At 42.0% G+C, this 20412-nt stretch overlaps 2 protein-coding genes across 4 annotated transcripts in view; both read left to right on the plus strand.

The window, feature by feature from the left end:
• myo7ba (myosin VIIBa) overlaps positions 1 to 10040 on the plus strand; it is a gene marked incomplete at its 5' end in the record, with an annotated part of 103962 nt that extends 93922 nt beyond the window's left edge. Inside the window, 9 exons of the mRNA XM_084308396.1 lie at positions 2024 to 2129; positions 2558 to 2671; positions 3597 to 3684; positions 4025 to 4134; positions 6287 to 6472; positions 7081 to 7197; positions 7934 to 8017; positions 8173 to 8292; positions 9917 to 10040. Of these exons, the coding sequence (XP_084164522.1) occupies positions 2024 to 2129; positions 2558 to 2671; positions 3597 to 3684; positions 4025 to 4134; positions 6287 to 6472; positions 7081 to 7197; positions 7934 to 8017; positions 8173 to 8292; positions 9917 to 10006 (1015 nt within the window). The 3' untranslated portion in view covers positions 10007 to 10040. The remainder of the gene's footprint in view (positions 1 to 2023; positions 2130 to 2557; positions 2672 to 3596; positions 3685 to 4024; positions 4135 to 6286; positions 6473 to 7080; positions 7198 to 7933; positions 8018 to 8172; positions 8293 to 9916) is intronic.
• A 2093-nt stretch (positions 10041 to 12133) lies between these two features.
• gpr17 (G protein-coupled receptor 17) lies at positions 12134 to 19779 on the plus strand. Of its 3 annotated transcripts, none has more exons than XM_084307396.1 (2): positions 12134 to 12213; positions 18608 to 19779. In XM_084307396.1, the coding sequence occupies exon 2, from the start codon at positions 18613 to 18615 to the stop codon at positions 19636 to 19638; it is 1026 nt and encodes a 341-aa protein (XP_084163522.1). In that variant the 5' UTR covers positions 12134 to 12213; positions 18608 to 18612; the 3' UTR covers positions 19639 to 19779. The 3 variants fall into 3 exon arrangements, with proteins under 3 accessions (XP_084163522.1, XP_084163520.1, XP_084163521.1); XM_084307394.1 differs by lacking the exon at positions 12134 to 12213 and adding an exon at positions 14095 to 14254; XM_084307395.1 differs by lacking the exon at positions 12134 to 12213 and adding an exon at positions 14095 to 14254 and having other exon boundaries at positions 18612 to 19779.
• The last annotated feature ends 633 nt before the right edge of the window (positions 19780 to 20412 follow it).

Below are 20412 nucleotides of genomic sequence, written 5' to 3' on the forward strand. Positions count from 1 at the left end.
GTGGCAGTTTGATAGAGCAGCAAATCACGCAGTACAGACTGAAAACCCACCACCCCTCTCTTCTACTTTCGCCGTCTCCTTGACCTGTCTTTGCTTTGCACTGGCTTTGCTTCTTCATTGTCCTTCCACTACTTCATTGTAGGCTTCCTATGTTTTAAGCTTTTTTGACTACTTGCTATGTTCTTGTGTATTGTGTATACTAGTGTATACAAGTTTCATCTCATTCTGGCGGACAACCTCAGAAGATTGCACACCTCTGGTGCATAGGCTACTATTGATTTTTTATAAATTTTCCAAACTGCTACTATAGCGCCACCATCAGGACTATTGGCTCCATATCTGAGGATACCTAGTTTGGCATAGGACTCGACCTTTGTACACTGTGTTGTGCATTTTCATGCATAGGAAGGCTGTTTTAGTCGATTTCTTTCGGCACTATTGTGCCCCCTATGGAGTGATTTTAAAATGGGTTTTGTCCTTATGGCCTAGGCTAGATATAATTTGAGTTGATTCTACTGTTGCTGTTTTCTGTAAATCATTCTGGATTAGAGCGTCTACTAAATGCCCAGAATGTAAACCGTAATGTAAGTGAGAACACCTGTGTGTGCCCCCCCCCCCCCCCCCCCCCCCCGACCAGCAGGAAGAGTTCTGCAAAGGAAAATGAAAACAACAGGCTTGTAATTTGTCCCCAGTGTTTAGACTATTACAGTGTGTGTCGTCAACATGGAATCGTCAACATGGAATCTGATTCAAGATGATGGTTTATTGACCAGGCCTATGTTAACATGGAGATCCTTGCTTGACTTGTTGCAACACTTGTTGCTATACTTGACCTGGCATACCATGTAGCAAGGGGGAAAGGCTCCCTCCTACCTCTGGTCAACGGTCTCTAAACACACACCCTCAAGACCCCTACGCTCTGCATCTTCTGGCCGCTTGAGACCTACTCGGGCTCCTGGGGGGTCATCAAAACAAAGCAGGCTATTCTCTGTCCTTGTTCCAACAAACTTCCCACCACAGTCAGGACAGTCACGTCAGCTAAAAACACACCTCTTCAATCAATATTTCTTATTAAAATGTTTACTATTATTTAGGCTTTTACTATTATGTACTTTGCTAATATGTCTATACTACTATCTACTATGTACTATGCTACTACTGTATCTCTACACTACTACCTACTATACTAATATGTCTATATTACTATGTACTAGGGGTGTAACAATGCACCGATGCATCGCAATGCATCGATCCTAAGGTGACTATTCAACTGCATTGATTTGAAAATGTTAGAATCGATTAGATGTATATATTCATTTTTTATTCGATTTTTTTTATTGACCTATAGTCCATTCATGCTGAGTGAATCAGTTCCCCCAGGCACATTTGTGTATTAAAAATGTTGGGGGGAATTAACTGATCGAAAATGTATCGAATCGAATCGTGGTCAAATTAAGAGATTTCATGATGCATCGAATCGTTGCCTGAAGAATCGTAATTGAATCGAATCGTTGTGGGGTCAAATATTTACACCCCTACTATGTACTCAAGTTCAACACTGTTTGACGAACAACACCACTTACCCTTAGCCGTCAGAGGTGTACCCTCCTGCTGACTTGTTGTACACAATTTGCAAATGTCTTTGGATAAATGTGTCAGCTACATGACTATGTAAATGATGCAGAGCTGTGTATTGTGCTTGTTGGTTGTCGTGCTGGTGGTGATACAGAAGTTTCTCTGCGATCATGTGACCGACGGCATATCGCCTTGCTCCTTGACCACCTGAATGTCCCCATCAGGGGGCTAATAAAGTACATTTTGTCTTGGGACAAACATGCTTATTGGCTCACTGACACTGAGATGAACTACTTAGGCATCACATTTTTATTCAATTTCAATACGTAGCAATCAATGGAGGGCATTGAAGCAATTCGATCGATAAAACTATTGAATTTCGATACTCTATTTGGGTCAAACTGGATAGTATTTTTACCAGACCATGTCCAACTCCACCACCACACAGGATGGAGCCCAGAAAACTGCCTCCCCACCAGGTGGAGGTGGACGCCATCCAGCAGAACAGCACCCAGATCTACCACAAGATCCACTTCCCCAACGACACAGACGAGGTACAGTTTAATGACCTATCTCAAGCCCCATCCTCTTTTCTCCATCCACCAATCACAACTGTTACTTTCCTCCAGGGAAGCGAGCCCGCACGGCGTCTCTTAACTCTGTGTCCCGAGTGAGAAGCCTATAGGGAGGTGTAGTGGTTACGTCATTGTTGTTTCCGGCCTGTCCACCTCGCTTGAAATTGCAATGTATTTCCAATGGACACATTTCTAAATCGTCTCGTTTAAAAAAATAAATAAAGCATGAACATTGGCATGGTGTACCTTTCTGTGTGTATTCATCCACAATCTATAGCTCAACATGAAACAATTTGCAAAATGGAAAGCTAGCCAATGTTCATGAGGCAGAATTATTACAATAGCCGATAATACATTTTCCCAATGATCAATCCCTATACGGCTCAGTGTCCACCTTCCTCCCTCAGGTCTTTGAGGTGGCAACCAGCACCCGGATCAGAGACCTCATCAAGAGCATCTCCAACAAGCTCGGTCTGATCTCAGCTGACGGCTTCAGCATCTTCGTCAAAACACCAGACAAGGTTCAGCCTGACACTCTGTGAATTGCTTTTGTCCTTGTAATTTTATATATTTGGACTCTTTTAACCGAGCCCTTTTGTGCCGAATAATCACTTGGAATGTGAATGTGATCAATCGGACCACGGTCAATAGGACCACATGCGATCAATAGGACCACAATGGAAATAAGTCTCTGACTTTATTGTGTGATAATTCCTCAAACAATGCATGTGATGGTTGGGTTTTAAATCCTGTGTGTATTTTTAACATCTGTTTACCCGTACTTTTCGCACTATAAGCCGCACCTGACTATAAGCCGCAGCAGCTAAATTGAATGATGTGTACATATATAAGCCGCACTGGACTATAAGCCGCAGGTGTTTTAATGTTTAATTACCATATGTAATTAGCATTGGGACACAATACTGTCAGAAAAATAACAAGAATGAACTCATTTACAAGTTGTATTAAGTTTAGCAAATAAGGGAACAGATAAATAACATTTCAATGCAGTCAAAAAAGCAATATTTTGATTTTAACATTTTCGGGTTTGGTCACGTCGAGTCACATATAAGCCCCACCGTTATATAAGCCGCAGGGTCGAAAAATGGGGGAAAAAGCCGCGGCTTATAGTCCGAAAAGTACGGTAAATAAATGCATTAATTCATTCATTCATTCATTCATTCATTCATTCATTCATTCATTCATTCATTCATTCATTCATTCATTCATTCAATCAAGAAAGTACTCAACCTCTACTGTCCTTACCTACTGTATGAACACAACACTCTTATTAACTTATCATCTTTAGACGATACCGTTTTAAAACATTGTTCCTCTGAAAACTTGAAACTGAGTTCCATGGTTCTTCGTCTTGAGGTACTGTTGAAAAGTATATTGTTTCTATGACATCTCGGTCTATAATATTGTCCTTGTGTTCAACCGCAGGTCCTCAGCCTGAATGACACAGACTACTTCTTTGACAGTCTGAGACAGATCACTGACTGGTCGCAGAAATCCAAGAGGGTCAAGGATGGTAAAGATAGATCATCTCATTGGAATGTCTTTGGTCCCTTTATTGGCCTCATGTTTAAATGTAACAAACCTCTTGTGTGTATTTGTGTGTGTGTGTGTGTGTGTGTGTGTGTGTGTGTGTGTGTGTGTGTGTGTGTGTGTGTGTGTGTGTGTGTGTGTGTGTGTGTGTGTGTGTGTGTGTGTGTGTGTGTGTGTGTGTGTGTGTGTGTGTGTGTGTGTGTGTGTGTGTGTGTGTGTGTGTGTGTGTGTGTGTGTGTGTGTGTGTGTGTGTGTGTGTGTGTGTGTGTGTGTGTGTGTGTGTGTGTGTGTGTGTGTGTGTGTGTGTGTGTGTGTGTGTATAGCAGGAGGGCCAACGAACGTGTCCTGCATGGTGTTCTTCATGAGGAAGCTTTGGTTCAATTTTGTTCCTGGTAGAGACCCAGAGGCTGATCTCATCTTCCATTACCCTCAGGTACATTTAAATAAGGCCCCGCATTCATCATCAAGATCCCATCGTCTAGCTCATGGTTGGGAAGCAACGGTTGTGATATTCCGGTGCCTATACCAGTGTTTAAAATGAGAATTTGGCCGACAGCTAATGCCGATACCATTGTTTTCTTGTACATAGAAATATGATTAAAATTGGCTGGTAAACATCGGCCACTGTCATTGGTGAATGTCATATTATTTGGCGATAGGCAGATTGGCATGTCAGTCAACAAGGCGATATTTTGTATATTGTCAAGTCATTATCACTTTTATCAATATTTATTGATCACTGGACAACACAGTCACACATGACATACTACTGTATTACACATTATATTCATATACAATTACTGTATGCAAAAAAAAACATAAAACACATCTTATATTATCACATCTTATTCTCCATCTTTCTATAAATGTGTCCATTCTGAGACACAATCTAAATAGTTTTCAGTATTTCTGTCCGTTCATCAAGGGTTGTTGGATGTAACTTGAGCCAGTTTGTTTTTGTTTTTGTTTTTTTGATCAAATCTTTTTTATTTTATTTTTTTTCCAAAACAACCAAAACACAATACAATAATACAACAAAACACAAGATATCACAGGACAAAAAAATATAATAAATACAAAGTAAAAATTAAAAACAAGACAAACACCACAAAAGACATTAGATATTTCCTCCCCCACTCCCATCATTGTGAGTTTCTCAGGTTCTTTCCACCTTGAGCCGGTTTATTGTAATAATTGTATGGGTATATCTGCAAGAGAAGATTTTAAATGAATATTATGAATAAGACACTGGTCTTGTATCATATCAGGACCCCATCTGATAAGATACTTGTTGCTAGATTAGATTCGATTAAAATGTATTGTCATTATACAGCACAAGTACAGTACAACAGAAATACATTTGGCATCCAACCAGAGTGCAAATGTAGCAGTAAAGTGCAACAGCAATATCAAATGTACAGGTGATTCAACTGGGTATAGAATAATACAAATTAGTACTACTGAGAATCAGATCTATGTACAGAGTTGAAGAGAAGTCATTCTTATGTCTGGGGCGACAGTGGCTCAGGAGGTAGAGCGGCCGCCTGGTAATCGGAAGATTCCCGGTTCGATTCCTGCTCCTCCCGGGCAGCATGTCGAAGTGTCCTTGAGCAAGACACTTAACCCCTAACTGCTCCCAATGAGCAGGTTGGCATCTTGCATGGTCGCCTCCACCGTCGATGTGTAAGTGAATGGGTGAATGTGAGGAACAGAATTGTAAAGCGCTTTGGATAAAAGCACCATTTACCATTTATACATTCTCTCTCACTCTACTAACCTTCTATTGAATAAAATATTATTGAACTCGAACTTTCTGCCATTTTTCTGGCGACCCCCCGGAAGCCTCAAGGACCCCTGCGGGGCCCCCCTACCCCACCTTGAGAACCACTGCTAGAGGATGCTATTGTCCATGTTTTATAATCTAACATTCCTGTTGGGAGAGATATGCTTCTATAGCACTCATGTTGTCTTTGACCTGGAGCCTACTTGTATTGTACTCCATTCAGACTGTAATGAGCCACCTTCCCCTGTTGTGGTTATTATACAAGGCCGGAATCTACACAAAAACTGTAGGAAAATACATACTTTTCCTTTTTGACTAGACAGCCTTTTCCCCCAGCAGCTTGTTGGTCCAGCTTGATTGTTTTACAATAAAAGCTCTTCAGGGCTGACGTGTATTTAGAAGCCAAGTCAAAGCCTTTTATTGTGAAGTGGCCTGTCCTATAGATACAATGGGTCACAATTTCATGGATGAGGTCATTTCGGTCCTAACGCAAAACAATTTACAGACCACTGGTCTAAGTGGCTTCTAAGACATACCTGTCTGTTTCTGTACCTGTCTGTCTCTGTGGCTTCTAAGACTTACCTGTCTGTCTCTGTACCCATCTGTCTCTGTGGCTTCTAAGAATTACCTGTCTGTCTCTGTACCCATCTGTCTCTGTGGCTTCTAAGACTTACCTGTCTGTCTCTGTGGCTTCCAGACTGTACCTGTCTGTCTCTGTGGCTTCCAGACTTTACCTGTCTGTCTCTTTACCTGTCTGACTCTGAGGCCTCCAGACTTACCCGTCTGTCTTTGTGGTTTCCAGGAGCTTCCAAAGTACCTGCGAGGATATCACGTTTGCACCAAGGAGGACATGATCCACGTCGGGGCTCTGCTCTTCAGGGTGAAGGCCAACAACGACAAGACTCTGCTCGTCATGATCCCCAAGATGCTGAAGGAGCTGGTGCCCGGCGACCAGCTGAAGGCCATGTCTGAGAACGAGTGGAAGAAGGTAAGAAGGGTCGTCTTTCAGGGCCAGCAAACATATATCACAAACATCTATATCGAATCCATTCTTAAAATCCCAAGATCGATCTGTTAATCTACTGTGTGCCTTTTTCTCAGTGGATGTGTGAAGGTTTCTGCTAAACGTTATTTCTAGCGCGCCTCCTGCCCTGCAGATGTCTCTAGTTCACTGTGCGCTGAGTTTCTGTTCAACTGCTATGGAAACTCGGTTCACCAAGACAGGTGCCGTCCCCCTGAAACCAGTGCCTTCAAGCCTAATTAAATTGACATTGAATCAAATCAAATTGAATCAAATTGTCATCAGAAACCCAGCTCTACAATTTATCCATTGCCTGTGACTCTTAAGACGTCTCTTTCCTGGATTGTAAATATTACATTGAGCGACATACTCTGTTTCCATATATACATCACTACCGACTTCCCCCTTCGTACAATTCCCACTTTAGCTCAATGAGAACAGTGTCCATGGGTTCAGAATTTCATTAAATTCATTAATGGTATTGAGGAATCGTTTTATGAACCGAGAGCATTGTAGCCCCCCTCCCACAAAAGGATATGAATAGTAATGTTTCCTTTTTCTATATTTATTTCCAGAACATTGTTGCTGCTTACAACAAACAAGTGGGTATGACGGTGGAAGAATCCATGGTGGCGTTTCTGAAGGTTGTTTGCCGGTGGCCGACATTTGGCTGTGCGTTCTTCGACGTGAAGGTACAGGTTGAGGCAGAGCGGCTCACATTCTATTGTCCCCTTTGTTCTTCATCTCTTCACTCACTCGTTTCTCGATCTTCTTACTAGAAGAACACAAATAAATGCCCCCTCCCACCCTAAAGACGATAATAAATATATAAACTAAATTCAAAAACATATATATATATTATTATTCTTGGTGTATGTAAAAATAAATGCATGTTAAAAAATGTACATACACCTCTGCCCATTACCTATACAGAAAATAAAATAAATAAACAAGTCTGTGGTCCTGCTATTCACTAATTTAACACTTCAGTCATCCTTCAGTTTCTCCAGTCCTAAACTACATTTAGATCAGCGGTTCTCAAACTCCGGGTTGCAACCCAAAGTTGGGTCGCGGGTAGGTGACGGAGCGCATTGGCAAGTAAATTAAATATATATAAAAAAAAAAAAAAAAACTATAATTAAAAAATTTATGTGTATTGATAACATAGTGCTGTAATAAAATGTTCTAATAAATATGCATGATCAAGTTCAACAATGTGTGCTTTTATTTTGATATTCCTTAATTCCACATTGAAATTACGCAATAGATTAAGTGTGGGGTCGCCAAAAGAAATCCTAAATAAAATGGGGTCGTGGTATAAAAAAGTTTGAGAACCCCTGATTTAGATGTCTGTGATGTCTTTGTCTTCCCCCCCTCCCCTCCTCAACACGCATGGTTAAAATAAACCCTTTCATCTTCTTTTCGCAGCAAACGTCGGAGCCAAGTTTCCCAGACATTGTGCGAATTTCCATCAGCAAGCAAGGAGTGACGATCATCCACCCCAAAACCAAGGTACAGACCGCCCATGCGGTTTAATTGGCATCCCAGTGGGTTTCTTTTAATTGACCGATCTCAATTGGAGGATCAAGAAAAGAGGGCGGGGTTTGAGATGGGTCAATCGTGAATGATAAATGACGTATGAACAACTCCTCATTTCTCTCCTCTAGGACATCCTGGCGAGTCATCCGTTCAACAGTATCGCTAACTGGTGCAGTGGGAGTACCTACTTCCACATGACTCTGGGCAACTTGGTCAGGGGAAATAAATTCCTGTGTGAAACCTCACTGGTAAGAAACACACAAACATGGGTTTGAACTTGGGCCGGGTGATTGATATAGACTTCTTTTGATATTTTAAATAATAAAAAATGTATTATACTTTATTTCAACTCAGGAGTCATTGAGGGAGACCCTCATTTTCAAAGGCGCTGAGTGTACAGAGCATTACATGTAACAGGACACACGATCAATTTAAAACAATAGATCAATCATCAATACATAGTCAGAAAAATATCAATAATAATAATAATACTGTTCATAAGCAAGACCAATTAGCAGAAACAACTACATGTTGATGGTTATTGATAAAGAAATATCGACACCGTCCAAAAGAAACAAGAGTGCTTAGTTCTAGGTCACGTTGTAATAGATGCATGATTCCCCTGCACTAATACAGAAAGCAGTCTTGCTAAGATTAGTTCTAGATTAGTACTAAATCAGTGGAGCGTGTTATGCGTGGACCAGTGTTCCAGAGCAGCATAGATGAGAGATAAAGTGGCAATTTACCAAGTAGGGCTTTATAAATAAACAAATACAATTGATTATTTTGATTATTTTGTCTGTCAGATAAAGAGGACCAACCAACCTTATCATAAAGAACACAGTGGTGAGTGTTGTAGCATCACCAGTAATAAACCATATCATAAAGAACACAGTGGTGAGTGTTGTAGCATCACCAGTAATAAACCATATCATAAAGAACACAGTGGTGAGTGTTGTAGCATCACCAGTAATAAACCATATCATAAAGAACACAGTGGTGAGTGTTGTAGCATCACCAGTAATAAACCTTATCATAAAGAACACAGTGGTGAGTGTTGTAGCATCACCAGTAATAAACCATATCATAAAGAACACAGTGGTGAGTGTTGTAGCATCACCAGTAATAAACCATATCATAAAGAACACAGTGGTGAGTGTTGTAGCATCACCAGTGATAAACCATATCATAAAGAACACAGTGGTGAGTGTTGTAGCATCACCAGTAATAAACCTTATCATAAAGAACACAGTGGTGAGTGTTGTAGCATCACCAGTAATACACCATATCATAAAGAACACAGTGGTGAGTGTTGTAGCATCACCAGTAATACACCATATCATAAAGAACACAGTGGTGAGTGTCCTTTATCCTTTTCCTACATGTCAATGGGAAACAGGCTTTGTTTCTGTACAAAAAGCCAATCTTTTGACGCAATATGCCTGCAAGATTCCTGATGTGATGTTTAAATGTGAAATTGTCATCAATCCAGATTCCAAGATATTTATATTATGTGACCAATTCGATATTTGAACCATTATAGTAGACATAATGCTGATGCATATCACAATATCTGCGTAGATATGGAAAAGTCACATGTTAGGTCATTGGACTGCATGGTATAATGGGAAGTGTGACACAATGTGAAACAGAAATGTTCATTTTCATTCTCCAACCATTTTGTGTGTTAAGTCTGACTTAATGGTTTTGTATCATTCATTTAGACGACAAATTGTAGATTCTGATTCATGATTAAAAATGTATTTAATAATAAATGCCCAGGCTAGAGTTCGAACTGGTTATTGCTGGTCTTTATGTAACAATGTTTCCTTGTTAATAAATTTTCTTTATTTCTCTGTCTTAATTGAAAAGGGCTATAAGATGGACGACCTCCTAACCTCCTACGTCAACATGTTCCTCAATGAGAGGGCGGTGAGGAAGAACCAACGGTTCAACATCTGAGCTCCATGAAGACCTGCGTGAATAGAATACTGTGCCTTAGTTCTATAACTGTACCAGTAAACGCACACAAACACACATGGCATAATTCCTACTATTTAGATTTTCTTTTTAGTATAGTATATAAACACTAGTACATACACTGTGAGTTGTGATATTGATTTGCAAAACAATGTTTCGGATGTTTCTTACACTTTCTGATGCTTTAGCGTTGACATTGCAAGAAGCACTGAAAAATACAATAACTAGCTTCGGGTTAACCTCGTTCCCAGTTTTATCTCCTCCGTGAGATAAAGACTGGTAAAGCACTACGGCCGAAAGTGTGTATGTGGTAGAATTTCCGGTGTATGTACTTCCCCTGGAAGCTGCCTCCAAACGGACCAAACTTTTCCCGAATCCTGTCGGCAAACAAGCTAGAACATCCCGGTCATGTAGTAAATTCTTCAGGCAAAGCCGTTGCAGTGGCTTAATTAAATGAGGAAATATTGTGCACTTCACACGTTTCTATAATTGTTTTGTCGAAACCGGAAAGCCTGTAGCCGGTACATCCTGTACTTCCGTTTGCACACTTTAGGAGGCATAGCTTTACCAGCCTAGCTTCGGGTACAACAAGGTTAATATGTATGTTGGCTCGCCATTGGCTAATCCAAAATTCTCCAACAGGTGTCATCTAACGAGGCAGCCCTACCTGCTCGAATGCAATTAACAATTAACTTAGTGTGTACATCCTTTTGACTGGCGGATCTTAATCTTAATATCTTAATATATACTGGATACTTTTTGGGTGAGAATGTATTTGGTGATGCAGTCTTTGTTGAGACGTGATTTTCTTCTCTCTTTTTTTGCTTTTATTGAGAAATAAATAAATTTTTTCCAGCTGATGTCTATTTGTGAGTTAATCTGTTTAAAGGCGCATGAGATGGAGACAGAGGGAGCTTTGCTTGTTGATCAAAATCGTTCCGTTTCTAGAACACCTTCAAGTATTAAAGTACATCTGGTTAATTACTTGGAAAAACATCATGTATTTACGTTGGAGGGCGTGGTTACACGAGGCAACGCTTTTGCTCGAGGGCAAACACACACCATGGAGGAACATAACAAATGTGGGGGCCATCCCAATTAGTAGCTGGCAGTAAATTAACGGGTCGAGTGTGATGTTGTCATTGTCAAAGATCCTCCACAGCCCTGCTTAGATAGTGGTCTCATTCAAGTCTACAGAATACTATTTGCATATCGATGTTGCAGGCCATTGGGAGGAGAAAGACTTGATGTGTCTGACACACAGCTGTGATCTCCATGTATGAAAGAAATATTATCTTCTCGTAGCCAGTGGGGGCTCCCCGCCACATCTGTCTGATGGCCATGTGACTGATTATTTTGGGCAGACCAATTCAGCGTCCCCCCAGGCCCCCAGGAGGGAAGAAACCAATAAGGGCCTCTGTTTTCCCCATGCCCCCCTCCCTCCCGCTCTTGTTTTTCACTTGCTCTCCCAAGGGGGCCATGGGGGCCCACTTTGGAACAGGGTATCTACAAAGGATCATCTCTGAGACTTTAGTCATAAACCACTGAATTAACTGCACAGTCCATCTTCTATCTATTGATGGATAGTGGAGGGGTGCGTGCATGCGTGTGTGTGTGTGTGGGGAGGGGGAGGGGGGCTTCATGCTGAAGGCATTTGATAAACCACCAGGCCTCGTTTCCATGGTTTCATACCCCGACGACTCATTGCGACTGAGGCATGCCATTCTTTCTCCTCGCGGCTAAAATTGTGGCGCTTATTCTGACTCGGGCTATTGTTGGGCGCACAAGTGGCCCTCAGAGGAGAGGGGACGCAGAAGAAAGGGTGGGGTCAAGGTTCAAATGAATGCCTCCCATCGGGACTCGCTTTTCTGTTATCAAATTTGTAGACGGGACAAAAAGAGCCACAGTCTCATTCTCCAGGAACATCTTGACAGAGAGCAAAAGGGCGCCTAGGACGGCATTCCTTCTGTCAGTGACCCTGGTGTCTCTGCGCCGTGACTCCCGGTCTAGTCTTCACTTTGCTCCACATATGAACAGGGGGGCGAGGAGCTGCTGTCCAATCCTCTACTGCTGCGCTTATTGTTCTCCATCCTCCAGTAGAGCAGCGGCTCAACTACTAATAACTACTCCCTCGCTGGGCAGCCTTCCTTCAAGCTGTGCACCCTTCAAAGAACTTTCAATTTGTGCGGGTAAGTTCTTTTCTCTCACATTTTTGGTAAAGCAATTGAGATGTCTTTGATGATCAGTACTCCAAAAGACACTTTACTGAAAGCCTGGGTCCATAGATGTGAGTTTTTACCGTTGCTTGTTAACAATGTATTGTTTTATTCTGGGCGGGTTTTCTGAATAAATTCAGTGAAACCTCTCAAATGTACTCCCTACTGATTGTTTTTCCAATACATTTGTGAAGTTGAGAAGTTTAATTTGTGTTAACTTGTGTAAATCAAATGGCCTGCCTCTACTCTCTTGACTGATTCCGACAGCCTGCAATCTATCAGCTGGAGGGTGGCTGGATGATCAGTAGGTGGATCCATCTTGGCATGTTCTTGCAATCTAACTAATTACTAAATGTCACATTTTACTTCGTCGCACAGAAGTTGTAGCTCAGAGGAGACAGAGTGCAGAGCTGGCAGCACAGCGGTCACGTTTGACCACAATGAACCGCTTTGGCTAATCTCTCTAAAGTCTGATCCAAAGATTCTTACTCTCCTCACTGCCAGCACATTTCTCGTGTTAACCCTTTCACTACCACACTACAGAAGGTTAACCCTTTCACTACCACACTACAGACGGTTAACTAAGTGTTGTAGTGAAAGGTTAACCTGTAGTGTGATCGTGAAAGGGTTAACCATTTGTCGTGTGGCAGTGAAAGGGTTAACCTTCTGTATAGTCGCAGTGAAAGGGTTAACCATTTGGTAGTGTGGTAGTGAAAGGGTTAATGCTTGCACAGATTTGCACATACACACAGAGTGACGGAGGCATGATTCTGAGCTTGTCCCTGTTCAGGATTAAGCTTTAGGGGATCAGTATTATTTTCGGGAGCTTTTGTATTCAACTGTGCTGCTTTCGGTTTGTTCTCCCCCCAGAGGGACAGCTGCCTTTTCTTTAGAGGACTTGTGCTCCTGATAGCCGCGGGAGTCGGGAGGATTGGCTGAGAAACGGCCCTACCCAGCATGTTCGCCACGGTTCCACTTGGTGTTGCATTCAGTCCATGTGCACACACACACACACACACACACACACACACACACATGGCAAGGAGCCACGCCGCTACATCTGCCTAGCTCCTTATGGGTCAAAAGTCTCCAAACAGTGCGTGAGTGAAAACAGCACTGGGTGCTCCGTCAAGATAAAGGTTTTCAGCTCATTCTTAATTGTTTTGTCTTGATTATCTCCCAGGATGAGCCTGTTTCTGTTAGCGGAGCCAAAATAACTGTACAGTGTTAATTTAAGCGGTAGTTTTATTGTTTCAATGTGGATCCTTTGCCTGGTGACCTCCCTGAACACTCCCCTCCCCTCCGGTCCGTAGGTGGAATAACATTCTTCCTGTTAACAGCTCTTTTTTTGTATTGTTCTTGGATTCTCCATGACGGCAGATGTTGCGTCTCTCAAGGGTTCACTATCTCTTTACAGCTGGCTAGTGAGGCCTATTTTACTATTACAGGCCTTTTGTTCCACACAAAGACAACGCTTTATTGTGGGTTGTTGTTTTTTTGGAGGTCATATACCAACACAAGTTGTCCTTGTCCAGTTTGAGTTGAGACACAGAGTCAACAATGTGTGGAGGGTAAAAACAGAGAGTCCAGTATTGGAGGTCAGTGGTGGTAGCATGACTGTTGTGGCTCTCCAGAGATACAGCACCCGATGCAAAGGGGGGGGGGGGGGGGGGGGGGGGGGTTGGAGGCGGGTCTTCTTTATCTTGGCACCAAGTGTTTCTTTAAGATTGAGCCAATACTTCGTAGGCGATGGCCAAGAGGGGTAAAGGGGGGTGCCAATGAAATAATCACTCTGACAGGCACATCCACCCTTATATTGTGACTTAAGATCACACCCGAGGAGGACTGTTGTTTTTCAACATAAAAGGATTCACTAAAGGACTTTTGCTTATATTGGAGTGTCCTGCCTTTTAACTGCGTGTCGCTCACAAGCCTCTGAGGACTGCTGGGAGTTGGGTGTTAATTCTGGGAGTATAGGTGACCTTTTGAAATAATTAACAGTCAGTGCGTGACGGTGAGTTGTGTTGTTTCTTCCATCATTCACTCAAGACGTGGCCACGTGTGATTTATTTATAGTTCTATAGCTGTGGAGTTTCTTAGTGAATGTTTAACTAAAAGCTGTTAAGGAGGAAATTGTTGAAAAAAAATCATAATTCTCACAAAAGTCAACAGATAATTATATTATCAAATACAAATAATAATATAACGAGCCCCACATTTCTCATACATTTCCCTGAAAATCTCTTCATGCTACTACCGGGTTGATATGTGCAAGTAAAACCTTCTCTACAATGCAGGTTTGCCATTAAATATGTATAGGAGGACAATCCACACAGACAAAATAATATTATGAGTATATGAGCCAAGCAACCTGTCAGGTTTAGGGCCAGGCATCTAATAACTACTGGTGGGTTTGGCTGGTCTGAATTCAATGCTGCCCCCGAGTGTCTATAGCTGGGAGTCTGGTTGTGGGTCAGGGGTCATTATTAGTCACAAAGCCTCTCAAAGTGGGGCTACTAATCTAGAGTCAGCTCCACGCTTATTAGTTTTGTTGAAGATCATTACGACAAGTGCTCCTGGTCACTGACCCCAGATCGGCACTCTGGGAAGCTTTATGAATTTTGGTCCAGGATCATAACTGGGTTAGTCATCTGTACATCACACTGAGCCAGTGAGGTCTCATCACATCAAGTGAGTCTGACACCGTGGCAAATATATTCTCTGCCTCCTGTCTTTGTCTGCTACTGTCTGGCTCTTTATATCTGAAAGCATCGCATTATTTATGTCCCTTGTCTGCGGGTAATGTGTGGATGTAAATAAATCATGAGTGTGTGCGTGTGTGTTGAGAGGTGTATGTATGATTGATTCCCTGTCACTGGTGTCTACCACTGACTAAACCCTTAACTGAATAGACAACTATTCCAGAAGTCAAAAACACTTCTTGTGCAGTCCCTAATACAGTCACTAATACAGTCCCTCTCAAATGCAAAGCCAAATGCAGGTAGTGAATTAGAGAAGGTCCACCCCTTTCCCTGGAAAGAGAGCGCAAATTTGTAGATTTTTTTGCACAGTTAATGACAGCAAGATGAGATGGAAAAGTTCATCCTGGCTCAGATAAAACTGAGCCTTTGGACCTGCATTACGTTGAGATGTTTCAAGTTTAAAAAAGAAATAAAGTTATTAACTCATTGACCGCCGGGAATTAGACAGGGCCCCGCTCTAGCACTGCCACGCTTTAAAACAGGGGTCAGCAACCTTTTTGACATGGAGTGCCTGTTTGAAATATAGTTGTAACTAGTGTGCCTCAACAATATGCCATGCATCGTAATTTTTTTTCTCATAATCGGTTATTTTTAATGATAATTTTTACATTATTACATTGTTATTGTTATTATTAACAATATTATTATGATGGTTGTATCAACCCTAAATCTGAGTTGGGTGGGAGGGGGGAATGCAATGCAGACAAACAGCTGCATACAGTGCGACCATTTCACTCACATTTGCCCATTCATTTTTGGACACATTACACACCATCGGTGTGTGTACTGTACGTGTGCTGTCATAGCTCCACCTACAGGCCTAATGGAGAACACCAGGATGTGAATGGAGGGTGAATGTGAGGTATATCGTGTAGATAAGTTTTGATTGATCGCAAGACTACACTGTAAAAAAATAAATAATAATAAGTTACCAGAACTTAAAAATATTGAGTTCAGTTACTGTGCATTAAGGTTTTCAGTTTTCAATCCATAATAAGTTAACAGAAAAATAAGTACACAACCACATTATTTCAACCTAATAAAACTATGTTTATTGTCATTGTTTTAAGAACACAAGTTGACTTGGTAATACTCACATTTTGAGTAAAAAAAAATGGCTTTTAACATGTGCAATGTTCAATGAAATAGAAAAATAAATAATAAAATTTGTTGATTAATCCCACTGGTCACAATGGTGACCGTAATAATGTTTTTGTTATAAGGCTCTGCAAATGTTACTGAATGATGTAGCAATGTATTTCCAGCTAAATTGAAATAATAAACAAATAAAGGGTCTCAATTAAATATGTGGTAGCAAAAAGAACCTGTGGGAGGATTTCAACTAGATAAATGCGACAACAGTGCAAAATATTTCACTATAATATTTCAAAGCAAAAAAATAAAAATTATAAAAATTATAATATATATATATTTTTTTTATGCTGCCCCCTGTGCCTATGAAAATGCCCCTGCGTGCCTATGCAGGCACACGTGCCTAGGGTTGCCTACCCCTGCTTTAAAAGATAGGAGTGTATCACCTTGTTTGTAGAGCTATAACTATATTATAGCTATGGATACAATACTATGGCCCATTTCACATCACCTATCTATCGTTCAATATGTGAAAAAGAATAAATTTTTCCATCCATACGTTCCTGTGTTATACCGGTTTTTAGAGCAGTCTTGGGTAATTCCCGAAATGCTGAGTTATAGCCTCATACGTCAATTCCACTATAGACGTTGCAGTTTCTTGCCTGTACACGCTATTATTCCTAAATCAAATCTATATCATAGGTATTATGTTCCATCATGAATGCATGAAGGGGGGGCGGGGGTCGTTTCTGATTATTTGATTTCAGTAACGGCATTCGTATTGAACACTAAAAACGCTTATCAGCACGATCGGTATAAAAGCATTGCAGGATCAAGCTAAAATGTACGTCAAATCGTCCTTACCTGTGATCGGGAGTATTCCAAAAATAATATTCCAATAGTTTGATCGCCATCTGGTAAATCCAATGTCCATTTGGTCCACGGCATAATCCACCACAACATATGGATCAGGGATATTTGACACGCTTCAATGGAACCGGGAGAACCGTTCTCCTCGCCTGACAAGGTCAAATGAAACCCGAGACATTTGGCCGTTCCACAGGCCAAGATACAAGGTTACAAAGGGTGCTCGATACCGCCGTCTACCTGGATGCGGCCGGTATTGCACTTTGGCATTCTCAGGATGATTCCCCATGTTAACCCTGAGTCTGTGTGCCTGGAATGAATAGAAATATCAAATAAAAGAAATAACGATCAATTAACGTATATATACGTGTTTGGCGTTTAACGGTTGTCGAACAAACACGTATATATATAATCGTTGTTGGCGGCCATTGAAGTAAGTAAAGTCAATAACATATATACAATATACAACACAGAGTAAAATTAGTAACAGTGAGGTACAATGCAGAAATGGGATGGGGTACAAAACTTAGGGTAGGGTGCAAATGAGGTATGGATGTAGTGCAAATCTCTTTAATAATAGATAAATATAAAGTGTGTTAAAGTGTCTAAAGTGAGTGGTAGCTGAGTGTTTGTTTAAAGTGTGTGTGTACATGTGGATGTGTGTGTGTGTACAGTGAGTGTAGATGGTGCCATCTTGTGTAGATGATGGGTTGTTACATAGTGTCATTGTCATTGAGCATCCTGATGCCCTGGGGATAGAAGCTCTCTGAGTCTCTGTACTGGCCATGAGACTCCGATAGTGCTTGCCTGACCGCAGCAGTTCAAAGAGGCAGTTGTTTGGGTAACTAGAGTCTTTGATTATTCTCTTGGCCTTGATGTAAACTGGAATGTCTCTTAACATCTCTCTGTAGACCTGCATTATGTTGAGGTATAAAACAGAATCTCTCTTAACATCTCTCTGTGGACCTGCATTATGTTGAGGTATAAAACAGAATGTCTCTTAACATCTCTCTGTAGACCTGCATTATGTTGAGGTATAAAACAGAATCTCTCTTAACATCTCTCTGTGGACCTGCATTATGTTGAGGTATAAAACAGAATCTCTCTTAACATCTCTCTGTGGACCTGCATTATGTTGAGGTATAAAACAGAATCTCTCTTAACATCTCTCTGTGGACCTGCATTATGTTGAGGTATAAAACAGAATCTCTCTTAACATCTCTCTGTGGACCTGCATTATGTTGAGGTATAAAACAGAATCTCTCTTAACATCTCTGTGGACCTGCATTATGTTGAGGTATAAAACAGAATCTCCATCTCTCTGTGGACCTGCATTATGTTGAGGTATAAAACAGAATCTCTCTTAACATCTCTCTGTGGACCTGCATTATGTTGAGGTATAAAACAGAATCTCTCTTAACATCTCTCTGTGGACCTGCATTATGTTGAGGTATAAAACAGAATCTCTCTTAACATCTCTCTGTGGACCTGCATTATGTTGAGGTATAAAACAGAATGTCTCTTAACATCTCTCTGTGGACCTGCATTATGTTGAGGTATAAAACAGAATGTCTCATCTCTCTGTGGACCTGCATTATGTTGAGGTATAAAACAGAATGTCTCTTAACATCTCTCTGTCTTCTCAGATAGGATGGAGTGGAACAGTAACGCTACGTTCGACATCCCCTCCCTGCTGTCCAACCAGTCGTCGGGGGGCTGTGCAGCGGTGGACAACACCATGGAGAACATGCTGTTTGGAGGCTTCTACATCCTGGTCTTCCTCCTGGCTCTCAACGGCAACTGCCTGGCCCTCTGGATCTTCTCTCACCAACGTGGCACTTCCTCCCCGGCTAACGTCTTCCTGCTCCACCTGGCCGTGGCGGACCTGTCCTACGTCATCATCCTGCCACTGAGGGCCACCTACCATCTCGCCGGGGGCCACTGGCCCTTCGGCGAGGTGCCCTGCAGAGTGGCCGGCTTCCTGTTCTACGTCAACATGTACGCCAGCCTTTATTTCTTGGCGTGTGTTGCGGGAGACCGTTACCTGGCCGTGGTGCACGCGGTGCGATCGCTGAAGATCCGCCACGCCCGCTACGCTCACATCATAAGCTTCTCCCTCTGGACTCTGGTCACCATCTCCATGGCGCCCCTGCTGGTCACCCGCCAGACCGCGGAGGTGGATGGCGTGACGGTGTGCCTGCAGCTGTACCGGGAGAAGGCGTCGCAGCGCGCTCTCGTCTCCCTGGCCGTGGCCTTCACTCCGCCCTTCCTGCTCACCTTGTCCTGCTACCTGCTGATCATCCACAGCCTGCGGCGAGGCTGCCGCCTGGACCCGGCGCTCAAGCTGAGGGCGCTGCGCACCATCGGCCTGGTCATGCTCATTTACGTGGTCTGCTTCCTGCCGTACCACGCCAGCAGGGCCACCTTCATCCTGGGCCACGGCCACCCGGGCGCCTCGTGCCAGACACGGAGAGGCCTGAGCCTGGCCAACCGCCTCACCTCCTCGCTCACCTGCCTGAACGGCGCCATGGACCCCCTGGTCTACCTGTTCGGGGCGGAGAAGTTCCGCGGCACCGTCATGCGACTCTTTCGCCGGGACAAGCTGGGTGTCTCGGCCACCAGCGGGGACTTGAAGGGCACGCACGAGAGCTCGCTGAGTGTCAAGTCTGAGTTTTGAGGAGTTGTCGAGTCAGAGAATTAGTCACAAACATTCCCCTGTTGCTGTTACTGAACTCTGAAATAAGACTGTGAACTTTGTTTTTAGACCCCTGCTTAGTAGGGTAAACCGGGGTAATACACCCCCCCCCCCCCCTTAAGAAAAATTTATATTATATATTCAAATATGTAATTTGAATATTAATATAATATGTACACATTTAAAAACATCAACACATTTAGAGGGTAATTAAATCATAACGGACTGCAACTTTGTTATTATAAAACTAAATGTAAGATATTCTAAAGGGAGAGTCTTACCCAGCAGCTTACCCTGGTTTACCCTAAGGCTAATGCCTTTTTTTGATGAATTAAATAGCAAAACATTTATTTTTTACATATTTTGTAAACATTTCTGTTTCCTATTATTGTTTTGTAATTGTATGCCAAATATGCCAAGTACTAGCTAATAAACTTGTTTACCTTTTTTTTTAAGAAAACAAACTAGCTTAATTTTCTATAAATGGACATGGGCTGTTGGGAAACCAATTTGTTTCTGCTGTAGACAAATCTTTTGATGTTTGTTTGTCTCTTTTCGGACTGTTCGGTACTATGCTGTATTATAATGCAACTTCTTCATTATTTGATTATTTGTTGTGTTGTTCCAGAGATTTGTGATATTGCACTATTACATGAAAATTAACAACTTCTGTGTAATCGTCAGCCAATGTTGCTACACATCATGTACAAACGAAGTGAGGTGGGTCTGGGCAGCTGCCAAACACACTGACGAGTC

The sequence above is a fragment of the Notolepis coatsorum genome, assembly GCF_963971535.1.
Source record: "Notolepis coatsorum genome assembly, chromosome: 2".
NCBI lineage: Eukaryota > Metazoa > Chordata > Actinopteri > Aulopiformes > Paralepididae > Notolepis > Notolepis coatsorum.